The sequence below is a fragment of the Carassius gibelio genome, chromosome A6 (assembly GCF_023724105.1).
Source record: "Carassius gibelio isolate Cgi1373 ecotype wild population from Czech Republic chromosome A6, carGib1.2-hapl.c, whole genome shotgun sequence".
Classification (NCBI taxonomy): Eukaryota; Metazoa; Chordata; class Actinopteri; order Cypriniformes; family Cyprinidae; genus Carassius; species Carassius gibelio.
The window spans coordinates 7,946,928-7,960,751 of NC_068376.1; the positions used below are offsets into that span (position 1 = coordinate 7,946,928).

General features: G+C 35.8%; 1 protein-coding gene across 2 annotated transcripts in view; it reads right to left on the reverse strand.

The window, feature by feature from the left end:
• Window positions 1-13,824, reverse strand: part of LOC128015368 (plakophilin-4) — a 30,698-nt gene that overhangs the window by 14,450 nt on the left and 2,424 nt on the right. Inside the window, exons 2-7 of one of the 2 annotated variants that reach the window (XM_052599166.1) lie at window positions 10,245-10,372; window positions 8,558-8,670; window positions 4,739-4,773; window positions 3,824-3,940; window positions 983-1,179; window positions 105-537 (exon numbers count right to left, since the gene is read on the reverse strand). In XM_052599166.1, coding sequence (XP_052455126.1) covers window positions 105-537; window positions 983-1,179; window positions 3,824-3,940; window positions 4,739-4,773; window positions 8,558-8,670; window positions 10,245-10,367 — 1,018 coding nt within the window. In that variant the 5' untranslated portion in view covers window positions 10,368-10,372. Of the gene's footprint in view, window positions 1-104; window positions 538-982; window positions 1,180-3,817; window positions 3,941-4,738; window positions 4,774-8,557; window positions 8,671-10,244; window positions 10,373-13,824 lie in introns of both variants that reach the window. The other variant, XM_052599165.1, reaches the window with a different exon arrangement.

A 13,824-nucleotide genomic window follows, 5' to 3' on the forward strand; every position in this document is an offset into this window, starting at 1 on the left:
TTACTGACCCCAAACCTTTCAAAAGAGGTGTACTTTGGATACACTCCTATCCTTAACAATAACACCTGTAAAACATGAGTGTTTGTGTGTATTGTGTAGCCCACCTGTAAGGCTATCCGGTCTTGAAAGTACCATCCTCTCAAAGATGTCATAGGCCCGTGACCCAAAAGAAGAGTGAGTGCTGTCATATGCACGTGAATCGTGTTTCCCCAGGGTCCCGTACTGCTGAGGCTGAGCGGTCATACTGACCCGCAGGAGTTTTGGTGACTCAGACTCTGACTCCGTCCCATTTCCATGCCGTCCCAAGTAGCTGGAGTGTACTGGGTCGGGGGCGTGGCTGGAGGCAGGAGGCAAGCTTGTGCCAGGAAATATACTAGGCAGAGGACGGGGCTCTGAAACTATAGGTGAACCATAGGGGCTTCCGAGAGAGGTACGCAGAGGCTGACGTGATGCAGGTGGGGACGGGGTGTAGAGTGGGGATGGGGCACGAGAGGGAACAGAACTGACACGCCTCATGACACGGCCACTGCTGCCCACCTGAGAAACAGATTATTTTTTAGAAACAAACACTTTAGCCATCATAGATGCAAAATAGATGATAATACTGTTATAACTTTAAAAAATATCATAAGATGAATGATAAATCAGGATTTAGAGCAGCTGAGGACAAAAAAAGAAGGAAAACCACACTTCTTTGGGCTCTATCTATTCATGAACACTTCTACATTTAGCCTCAAAATTAAGCACAAAATTTACTACCACTAGCTCTTGCAATGCTGCCGGAAGCAGTCCATGCATGCAATGTATTTGAAGACGCAGCATTTTACAGTTTAATGATTATTTTATGTCCATCTTGACTTCTCAGGTGAGAAATTTTAAAAATAGATTGCTGATAAAACTGCACATCTATTCAGAAAAGCTAAATAACCTATGGAAAGTTTAATGAATCAATCATTGTCTCTGTGTGTATTTGTGTGTATACCTGTGCTGAGGCCTGTCCTTCAGCCCTGGAGCTCATGGCGAGGGTGGGGCTTCCGCTGGGGGCGGAGCTTGTTGACTGGGACCTCCCTTCTGATCGTCTGGGTGTCACTGTGTTACTATAGTAACCACTCACCTCCTGATATCCACTATCTGAATATGAATTCATTTGAGTAGAGCTGCGTGAGTTTGGTGCAGACCCTGAAGCAGCAAGAAACAGGCACAAAAAATACTGAGATAGACAACATATTTTCTGTTCAGAAATGGTAAAATAATTATATTTGAACTATGGATTGCTAAGTTAAATACAAATTAAGCTCTATCAATAGAAACCGTGGCCTGTTGTTGTTTAATGATTACCTGTCTTTCACTTTAAAAAAATGAATGAGAAACATATACTTTCCTTGACAATTAACATAAACAGGTTTTGATACCAGTTTTACTGCAATATCGGTAATAGGTGCAACTGCATTATGTAAAAAGCACTGTTGGAAACGTTACTTTAAAAAAGTAATTAGTTATATTTACTCACTACTTGTTCCTAAAAGTTACTGAGTTAGTAACTGAATTACTCTATAATAAAAGTAACTCGTTACCAGGGAAAGTAACTATTTGCGTAACTTTAAAAAAAAAAAAAAGTTGCTATGTGTGTCAAATAATATTTTTTTTTTTGGAGCAGTTTTCACAAGTCAGTTAAAATGAGTAGAACAGACAGGTGTTCGTACATAACTTTCAATATTTATTGCACGTCAACAGACAGCAAGAGTTTTATCCTGCACTTCCAAGTATTATCTTTGTAAGAAAAGTGTTTTTGGCCACTAGCTTTGTAGATGCGTGTCACATACTACATATACACATTAAATGCACGTTCTTGCCTTTGGCCACAATGAATTTGAATAAGTGCTTATATCTCCACCTTGAAAATGCCGCTGGCGTAAAAACACTGGCTCTGATTGGCTACCATGAAACACATGACTCTGCCTTAGCCAATCATAATCACTTATCTTGTTATTAACCCACCTGCTCACTCGCTGTGTGAGCCAGGGGTGCGTACGGATTACATCGTTTATTAAATCAATGCAAAGTAACGCAACGGATTTAACGTCCAGTAATGTTAACGGCATTATAACGACGGGAAAATTAATTAGTTAGATTACCCCGTTACTGAAAAAATAACATCGTTACCTAACGCCGTTTAAAAGACTCCAAACACTGGTAAAAAGTAATTTAATGTCACATGTTGATGTAAAGATAATGTACTCATCCCCTTATCAACCAAGATATTTATGTCTTTCTTTCATCAATCATAAAGAAATTATGGTCCCACTTTATATAAGGTGGCCTTAACTACTATGTACTTACATAAAAAAAGTACAATGTACTTATTGTGTACATATTGTATTGTAAAACACTTTTGCTGCTATTGAGGTGGGATAGGGGTAAGGTTAGGGAGAGGGTTGGAGGTATGGCTAAGTTTAAGGGTGGGTTAAGGTGTAAAGTATGGGTCAACAATGTAATTATAAATGTAATTACAGAAATTAAATTCAGATGTAATTACATGTAGTTTTTTTAAATATAAGTACAATGTAAAAACATTATGTACACAATAAGTACATTGTACTAATTATTAATTAAAATGTAAGTACATAGTAGTTAAGGCCACTTAATATAAAGTGGGTCCGAAATTATGTTTTTTTTTTTTTTTAGGAAAACATTTTACTTTGATACTGGCTGTTTAGTTGAATAATTATTTAACTAATTTATTTAATTATTTAAATTATTTTGAATAATTATAACTCTTGAAAAGTAATGTCTACCTAATTGAAAATTAACTGAAGGCTGCATGCTATTGTTTTCTTTTGATTGGTTAATGATTATATTAATATGTAAATAACCGAGTATGCACAATAAGATTTGTTAATTTTCACTGGTACTGGTATCATCAAATTACATATTTGTACTATAAAAGACCTCATGTGTACTGTACAGTAATTCTCTTAAAGTAGAAGCCTACCTGTAGATCACAAAAATGTACCTGGTATTTGCTTTCTATACTGAATACAAAGTAATAAAAAGACATAACTACTGTACATGTACTGTTTGCATGAAGCAAACCTCGTTAACAATTATTACACCAGAAAAACAACCAGACTTTTATCCACCTATAAAAGCTAGTCTGCTTCAAAAGGATTATAAAATATAATAAGCTTATGAAATGCAAGAGCATCCCATCTAGGTTTCCAATGTAGGTGTATAAAGACTTTTTACTGTTATAAGGAAGCATTCAATTTGTCTAAACATGGCAGTAAATACATTGATAATGTTACAAAAGAGTTGTATTTCAAATAAATGTTGTTCTTTTAAAAGAAATGTTCTTCTTTTAATAACAAATGAGCAAATTTGAAAGATTTATGAAGGATCATGTGAACCTAAAGAAGTAGTAGAGTAATGGAGTAATGGAGTAATGGCTGCTGATAATTCAGATTTGCTTTGTCATCACAGGAATATACAAAATTGTAAAATGTTAAAATCTCTCTCTCTCTCTCTCTCTCTCTCTCTCTCTCTCTCTCTCTCTCTCTCTATATATATATATATATATGTTTTTTTTCTTTTCATCAAATAAGAGACATCTTTCAAAAACATCAACAACAACAACATTCTTCTTAACTGCAGTGTATAAATTGAAACTATCTTCTGTGGTAATCAACAGGAGGCCAAAGATGCTGCCCATAGATCTTTAGTTGTATTCAACTTGGAATACTGCATAAAAACATCAGTATGAGTATAAACTGTTCACATAGAAGTGACAGAAGGCAATATGGAGTGTGAATGAACAGACCCTCACTTTCACGCAGGGAGATCTGTTCCAGTTCAGGAGAGTAGAGTAACCCCTGACCTCTGACCCCAAATGTGGGTGATGAGCAACCATTCGATGGCTTAGACACACCTGCACCTGGGGATTCTGATGACCAAAGGGTTAACATACTGTGAGCAGGGTTTAAGTATTTGAGAAAATTAGCAAGATACAGTTACCTTCATTCTTTGACATAACTAGAGGGAGCATTAGCCTACTGTAAAACATGCCACCTTTGCATTTACCCAAAATAAAAGTCCTTGACAGATAATCTACAATGCTTTCCGTCATTTACACAGATAAAAATGAGCTATCTGGTCTATTGTGTTTCCAGACTTTCTCACAATAAGATATGACAATAGGAATTAGAGCTAAAGTTAAGGGTAGAAAACAGTTCTAGCCACACAGTGAGGATTTGGAAGGAGAAAAAGAGATTCCAAATGTTCAGTGGAATAATTCATGGGATATTGTTCATTAAGTTGGGTGACCAGAACACAAGACCACAGTGTCTGGTGTCTATTTTAGAGCATGCAGAATAAAAAAGAAAAAGCCCAGAACTCGGCACAGTTCTTGCGATATCAGAGTCATATAAAAAATATTAAATATTACAATATAATACCGTACAATGATTTTGCCAACATAGCACAGCTCTGGGGCTTGTAACTAAACCATAACACACTGAGAAAAGAAAGGTCAGGCAAAAAATGTACACACAATTACGCATAACTGTCCTCTAAATGCTTCAGAGAGCCTTGAGTACAAAAATCAGCCATCGAAGCTAAACTGTGATCTGTGCTGTATGTATGTGACTGCAGGGCTGACTGAAATGTTAAAGCTCTTCTTGTTCTTATTTACAACAGGTGGCAAGAAAAATTAACAAGCAGGAAGAGAACTAGACAAAAATACCTGCAGATCTCCACAGGAGGGACTTCTCAGAAGAGCTGGAAAAAAATGAAGACATGACAAAAGATGAAATTCATCTGAGGCATTATATGAAAGTAGTGCCTTTTTCAGTATAAGCTGATTTTAAAGTAACTTTTCAAAACATACTAATATCGTTGTATAAGTGGTAATATATTATGCCATTAATTAAGTTTAATATATGTATAACACGGTTGACAGTTTTACAATTTAATTTGACATATTGTGCTTTAATTAAACTATTAACATCCGTCCAAGGATATGAAGCTAGAAAATGTTTATTAAAGAGACAATTTTATACTGATATTAAATATACACTTTTCAATTATTACTTGCTTACTACTAAAAATCATTGTAACATTGGAAAAGCACTATAATAAATGTGGTTCATTATCTAACTTTCAGTCTTCGAATCACTAGACCACACTACACAACTCGTGTAGCTACAGAAGCAAAGCCAATGAGTGTAAGGATTCTTTTTGACGTTTGCTTAAACACCACAGATCACATAATTTCAAGATGGCAAAATATAGAGAGGTATAATTAAAACCCTTTGAATAGAAAACTATTATTAGTATTGTTTTCATCTCTTGTGAATCTACACCATGCCAAAAACTTATGAATTTATTTCTTAATCTGTAAAACTTTTTTAAATTGGCACCATTTATTAAACTCGCCCTTATGCCATCCAAGATGTAGATGAGTTTGTTTCTTCATCACAACAGATTTGGAGAAATGGATCCTCTGCAGTGAATGGGTGCCGTCAGAATGAGAGTACAAACAGCTAATCAAAACCTCACAATGTGAATGTCACAGTGACATGAGTCCATAATCCACAATAACTCAAGTCCTCTCACATCAAAATCCACAACATATTTCTTTAGAACGGTTTTGGACTGTTCTCACTTTTAAACAGTGCTTGATCTGGGTATATTTCTCTCCTGTTTCAGGATTTTTTTCACTGCAGGAAGAAACATTATAGAGGACTCGTATTTTTACCAGAAGCAACAGTTTGTAGTCTAAAAATGTCTGAATGATAAATGTATTAAAAACAGTCAGCTTTTCACTTCACAAGATTTTAATGATGAACTAGAGTCGTGTGGACTACTTTTTTTCAGCTGTTTCAGAACTCCCATTCTGATGGCACCCATGTTCTGCAGAGGATCCTTTGGTGAGCAAGTGATGTACTGCTAAATTTCTCCAAATCTGTACCAGTCAGTTTGCATTAACAACAGCATTAACAAGATTTGAAAAGATGAAGAACTCATCTATAGTACATCTTGGATGGCATGAGTATCAATACATTTTCAGCATATTAATACAATTAGTTCTAAACTACATATGTAAAGTATATAGAAAAAGTAAAGACAATGAACTAAATTTTAATTTCCTGCATACAACATTTGGACAATAAATAGATAGCGAATTAAAATAAATGTACTGTTGTTTTGTTGATGTGTTAGTTTGTGAATCACTGTGTACTGTGCAAGTCTAAAAGTTGGCATTAGCTAGTTCTATTTCTAGTTATTTTTCACACATTTAAGAGAAACACAAATGGCATCCGTTTTGTAGAATGACCCATCTCATCTTCCGATAAGTCAATGAAAAGCAAAAAGATCTGTTCCATTTGCCCAGCATTAGCAAACCATTACCAGTGAACATCAGTCACATTGTTACAGTCTACTGACCATCACGTTCATCTCTCTGACACAGATTTTTTAAATCCTGTTCGGTTAATGACAAGGAATTAAAATACTTGTGCATTTGTAGGAACTGAAAAAGAGAGAAATCACAGGATATGTGGTATTGGGAGTTCGGGTTGAATAAATGAGAGAATGTAGACACCACTGTCTTAAAACAGCAGACGAGTGTCCGGTAATGCCTGCCAAAAAGCAAAACTGACTGCAACAGGAGGGGTCAAAGGACACCGGCCATCAGTGTACAGCGGCAGCTGAAAGGGGGCGCAGTGGGGACAGCAGGAATGCAGGAATGGGTTGCAGGGCACATGGTAGCAAGAATGCACACATGGACCTTCTTCAAACAAAAGGAAAAAAAGGTCCTGTATACTGCGGCAAAATAGCACAAGCCATCTGAAAAAAAACAAACAAAAAAAACAGAACACACACTCCTTCAAAGATGAGGAGAACAAACATGGCAGCTGACATGTGCATACACACATACAGGGCCCTATCATACACCCGGCGCAATGTGACGCAAGGCGCAGCGCTAGTGTGTTTGCTAGTTTCAGTCCGGCGCAGTTCGCATTTTTCCGTCCAGCGTCACGTCATTTAATTAGCAAATGCATTTGTGCGCCCATGGGCGTGCTGGTCTAAAAAAGAGGTGTGTTCTGGCGTGTGTTCAGAATATTATTGTGTAGGCTACATAAATATAAAAATGTAATGATGGATAGTCATTGCATGTATTAGAATTAGGCTTGCTATTTGCAATTCAGCCTATTACTACTTAAAATGATGATTGAAATTGGCATTTTTGTGGATTCCTGCTTGTCCCGTAGATGATCGGTTTCAGTGCTTGAGAAACGTTCAGCTTTTATGCCATGTAAATAGCGATCCACCATGGTCCAACATCTTGCTCTTAAAGGGAATGGGAGATTAACGTTACGCCCATAACTTATTAAGAGAATAGGGACAACCCATCCCAAAAATGCGCCCCGGTGCACGGACCGTTTATCCGTCATTAAAATAGCAAAAGTGGATTTGGACACGCCTTGAGTGCACCTGCGTCGTGCGCTTTACACTTTGCGTTTAGATCATTAAAATAGGGCCCACAGACACAAAGAGTTCAATGTGGCAAAGCAAGAGCTGGCGAAAACCTATACTTTAGTTTAACCAGATAGAAAATAAATCTTTCTGAAGTGATGGCTGAAGCAAACCTCTCTGATTTATCAAGAGCACTCTTTCCATGACATTCATTAAATGAGAAACTTTCACAATACCCTAAAGCTTGAATGTGTTTATTGTAAATTGACAAACACCCACTTTCCAAAAAGTAATTATTCAGTGAGGAAAGAGAGACAACTGTTTGCACTTCACTGCACACTTGTCCTTCATACTGACACACACCATGAGAACTCAGAACAACGAGTATGTACACAGACTACATCTACTGTACAATTAAATGTGTTTCACATGTAGGCAGGGGCGTGAGAATGATCCATTTATGTGTGGAGGGAGAGGGTTTAAATGCTTAGTTGCCACGTATACACTCATATGAGATTCGTTTGAAGGCTTACAATAATATAAAAGTGCAATAATTAAGCATCCTCCTAAAACCGCATTGTGAAAATCATGTAACAATGTATATTATTTTGTTATTTTATTAATGGATTATTCAAATCAAAATTGGCTTGGTATCCTGCTTAAATCTGCTTTTGTGTTCCACTGAAGATAAGTCAAGTAAAACATAAGGTGAGTACATGACCAAAAAATTCATTTTGTTTCAAGTACTGCCACTGCCAACTATAAAACCGCAAAAAAAACACATCAGCAAGAGTGATCAAATATTTACAATCATGCACATGTTTTTAGAGGGAAAACATACTGAGCAGGCCTCATGGTAATAACTAGAAAGCAGTACAGATGTTCTTCTCATAAATACAATCTGCCATCATTTACTAATGATGCATACAGGCTACTTTCATGACATTCTTTCAATATATATATATATTAAAAAAAGGAAATGTACATTTTTAAATGAGCTCTTTCTTTAAATCAGACCTCTAAAATAAATTCCACTAGCAGAACACAAGTTTTTATCATAGTGTTTTTCAAAACTACCTCTTACCTGTCACTCACAGCACCTGGAGACTCCGCCCCCAACCTGCATCGCTCCAGCTGATTGGCCACAATCTGTCTCTCTTCTTCAAGTTCTCTGGTAAGCCGTTCAAACTGAAGCTCCTTCAAAAAAAGACAGGAGGGACAAAAACAATCATCAAAAACATATCCATAATGTGAAGGCAGTACACACATCATACCCGTTTCCAGTCACAACATTAATTTAGCTTCAGAATCCATTGTCTTTAAATCCTGTCTCTTCTCAGCTTCCATCCTGTCTCACTGCTTTTTGCTTCTGAATTTGTGGCCTCCCCCCCACTCTTGACTCTCTGTGTGAAATCCATGTGTGTTTGTTTATATGTGTGTGTGTGTGTGTGTGCGGAAGGCGAGAAGGCTGCACTGTTGGTCTGCCTCTCTGTGATAGAGACAGACTCGTTGATGCAGCTGTCTTTAAAGGAGACACACTCTCTCACACACATATAAACAGCTCACATTGCTGTTGTATTGACTATAGTGTTCTGAAGAGAAAAAATACCACTGTTGTGTCACTGCATATTTTCATGATTTTCTTGCCATTGTTAGACTGCAACGAAACGATTCTGGAGCATTGTATATGCTCTGAAATAGATATTATATTCTGAAAGTATTGCAGGTTTCAAGCTGGCAAGCACTATAAGAGGTTGCAATTAATGTAGCCATTGAAAAGAAAGAGTATTGAGTGTTATTCTCCAGGCGAGATAAGTCAGGCAATGGCTATCTGCCTTGTGCCATGCTGTGAGCTACCAGCTGTACCAGGACTCTTCTATTCAACCTATTGTTCAGAGTGACAATACTTGCCTATGTCCTGATTCTGTCCAAGAGGAGCACAAAGAAACGACAAGACTTGACCACACAAATCACTGCAATCACACACACACCATGCAATGAAATCCATGCTGCGTTTTCTGGTGTCCTAGTGAAACATGTTAAGCCTGGTAAAGGGATAATCAGTTAGATTTTAACAGAGACTCATAGCATTAATGAATGCTATCAGCATTAACCAGATTTGTAATGATTAAGCTAACAGTTCAATTAGTAATTTTCATGACACTGAACTGTGAAACAGATTAGAAGGACTGCGCATCAGATCTTATGTGAGAAACGTTAGAAAACATGTAAACAAGAATTCAGTTCCTAAAAATGTGCCTTGTAAAATAATAATAATAATAATAATAATAATTTTATATATATATATATATATATATATATATATATATATATATATATATATATATATATATATATATATATATATATATATATATACACACACACACACACACACACACACATATATAAAATATTACAAAATAAGTAATTTGGTCAAATCTAGCTCATAAATTCCATGTAAACCTGATGTGAGAAAACTGGTTAATATGAATCTTGTTCTTAAGCAAAAAGGTTGATGAAATAATAAAAATTAAATTAACCCACACTGTACACAAACTGATGAAACAAGGTTATCAGCTCTAAAATTCAATGTAGACCAGATATTTGTGTCCTCAAAGGCAGCTTTCCCCACCCAAGAATTAATAATGCAAATATGACTTTTGACTAATGAGCAGAAGGTTGACTTAATACATCTCATATTTGAGTGACTATTCAGATTACAGCTACCCTACAGCCAGACACTGGCAGACGGAAACGGTGCGGCATACCTGCTCTTTAACAGAGGCCAGCAGGTTGGTGGTGGTGGCATCAGCCATGTTGTTGTTGTTGGATCTTCCGTCACCACTCAGCACCTCCCTTTCCTCCACAGGGCTTTGCCTGGGAGTAGGCATTCCCCCTGCACACAGGAACACAAAACACACAGCTATTGTCATTTATATGCAGTGGCACTGATGCACTCTTGCTTTGCAAATACAGTCCAATATAACTCAATGTCCTACTAATTATTTAGATATAAAAAAAAACAATGTTTCCATTTTTCAAGCCATAGTTGTTGGGTTTAATGGTCAATCATGATGGGTTTAATGACCGATGCTGATATTGATGTTACACACTATATCATTCATAAGTTTGGGGTCAGTGAGAATTATTTGTGTTTATTTATTTATTTATTTTTAAATTTTATTTACTTTTACTGTTCAGAAAAGACACATACATTTATTTTAAAATGACAACTAAGACTTTTATAACGCTACAAAATATTAAAATATAAAAAAAAAAAAACAATCCCTACAAAATTGATCATGATTAGACAGAAACAGTTTTCAACATTTGCAAACAAGCATGATATTAGAACGATTTTTAATGATTACGTGACATTGAATACTGGAGTAATGCCTGCTGAAAATTCAGCTTTTTCACATCACAGGAAAAACCCTAGAACGATTAAACTGGCAAGATATTGATTGACTACTTGGCCCAGCTGATATATAAGTAAATGACTTCCTTAAAGTCAACTTAAAACAGTAATCGGTACCCATTTTACTTCTATAGTGTGACAGGACTTGAAGTTATCAAGTTATCTTTTTTCTTAACTGTATCTTGAAAAGCAGGCAACCACTTTAAAGGAGGCTTTTTGACTGGAGGTCAAGTTCATCATCAAGAGCATCCTGACATAGAATAATTTACTATTTGATGGAATACTGGACAGGCAAACATTTTTTCTTTGGAATAATTTGGACTGCTGAATCGTGCACAATGACCAGCAACATGTTTAAAGCAAGCAAACAGGGAAACTTTTCATTTCATATCGATGGTGTACAAGAAAACAGCATGCAAATCTCTGTCCTATTCACTTTTATTAGAATGGCAAAGAAAGCCTGGAGTTCTTGGCAGCATTACGGCAGGGCAACAAGGGATATATTCCAACGTGTGTTCCAGCATCCCAGCATGCAACAGCATGACAAGACAACCTGTTCCCAATACCCTCCCCCAGCTGACAGCAAAAAATAGTATTATTAACAGATGTACTCTTTTCCTCATCCTGGATAGCTTTAATGCCTTTAAGATAAAAAGAATAGCATATTCTTCAGCTTTGTCTAGCTGCATTTTTGAAGTGATTTTGATGAGCTGAATCTTGATAGGATGTTCTGCACAGCTAAGAGTAGATGGAATGAGATTATATAATGAAAGATTAGAGGAACAAAATTATATATTTTAAAATTGACTAGTCGACTAATCGGTTTTATGGGATCTCTGGTTTCAGTTCACCTGACCCCGATCATATATGCACATGGTGTAAGAAGCTCAAAAAACAATACACGTGCTTTCGGTCTTAAAGTGAAAGCAGATTAAATAAACCTGCTGCTGTCAAAGAAAAAAAAAATCACTCACTGATCTTGACTGAATGACTTTTGCAACTTTAAGAATTAATCTATATTTAATTCATAAAGTGACGACTATGCAGTGTTATTTTACATAAAATTATACAATTTCTGTACCTAAAAACTCCTTTTAGACCTACAGTACATGAAAAGTCTGAAATACACTGTTTATTTCATTTGTGTCTTTGTTCTACTATATTTAATTTTCTGCTATTGCGTGTAATTTTTCTACATTATAATGTATTATTCTAGTTTTTGTTGTTTCCTGTTGAGGATTTACACTATTTTACACATTGCACATTTAAGCACAGAAGCCTGAAAGACGTTCTTGCTGTTGTCATTTCATAAGATTACTGATCTCATGTGTTACTTAATTTATTTGTATTTTTTTAACTGTAGGCCTATTTGTTGTTGTGAATGTCCCAATTGAGGTACAGGAAGTGGAAATTTCAGATGAATGTTCATTATTCTGGTTGCATTTGTGAGTTATCAAAAATGTATATGATTGTTTAAAATAGTACATAATATTGATATATCATATCATAATATTGTTAAATCGATTGATATACTCCATAATCAAATCATTTTGAAGTTTTATCAAATATTTTTGAGGTATCAGCAAATATTGCATTGCTGCGAGTGAGAATATCATATCATATCATGACATTTACACCCCTACTGCACATACAGATCTTATTCCTATAAAGATTCAGCAATGTCTAATAACACTCTGACACACCACCGCTAATCCAGAAAGAGCTGCTGTCTCATGTTTCATTTCAACCATACAGCATTTTTTATTTGTATGCATTTGTAAACATTTACACAATCACTTAAGTATTGGATTAAAGTTTATACAGTCCAGATTTAAGTGCTGAAAGCGGTTATCAAAAATGGAGTAAATAACCTTTTGGACGTTATTTTTTATATATATTGTAGTAGTTACAGTTATAGATAATAGGTAACTAGTTGGTCCACTCAGTTCTAATCATAGTTCAATAATCAATTATTTTGATCTTTTGATGAGCTAGTTTTTAGAAGGATCTTTACAGCTGTCTTTAAACATAGACATATGCAATAATCTCCAATTACTTACCAATCTTGTCAATGATAAAATAATAAATACATAAAAGTTGAACTTAGGGCAGCACAATTTATTAAAATTGAGTTGAAATCACGATTCGACAGAAGCTGCGATTGTCATGCATATCTTTCAGTGAAGCACGGTTCTGTGATCAACAGTAAATCTCCATCCGAAGGCCTGAGGGTGCTCTTGTGCTGAAAATCCAAATACACCCCGAAGAAGCAATCCAGGAAAAGCATTTAGCAGTAGCTGGATAAACAGAAGATTTAACTGCTTTCCTTGATTCAAAGTGACTAATAAACACACGATTATGACTATATATGGGTCATCTGAGTTCTTCCTTTTATCATTTTATATAAAAATATATCTATAATGCAATACCGTTATTACTGATTAAAATATGAAATATGTTGCGTGCCTTATTCTGTGTAAGAAGCCACATCATCTCACAGAAGGATTTATTTCAAACACCTGACTGACGTTACGAAGTCAGTTTGGAGTAAAAATATGTTCTTAAATGTGGTATTTTCACATGCTTTCAGATGGAGCAGTATTTACTACACTGAGCCGTAGTGTCAGTGTAATAAATGCTGCTCCATCTGAAAGCACATGATGATGATTGACTGCTGATTACAGAACCGCCTTTATTAACTAAAAGCACATGACAATCGCATTTTACATATATACAATTTTTTTTTTTTTCAAATAAGAAAAAAAAACTATACTACTAGTCACTCTCACAAATTGATTAGGCATTCATTCTTAACAAAATGCTCATTCTTAGCTTGTGTGCCTGCCACCTCAAATTTGCGATGAACAAATTTGACTACATCAGAGTACACTAAGTGGCTCTTACTAGACAGTTGCTGAAAGAACTGGCTC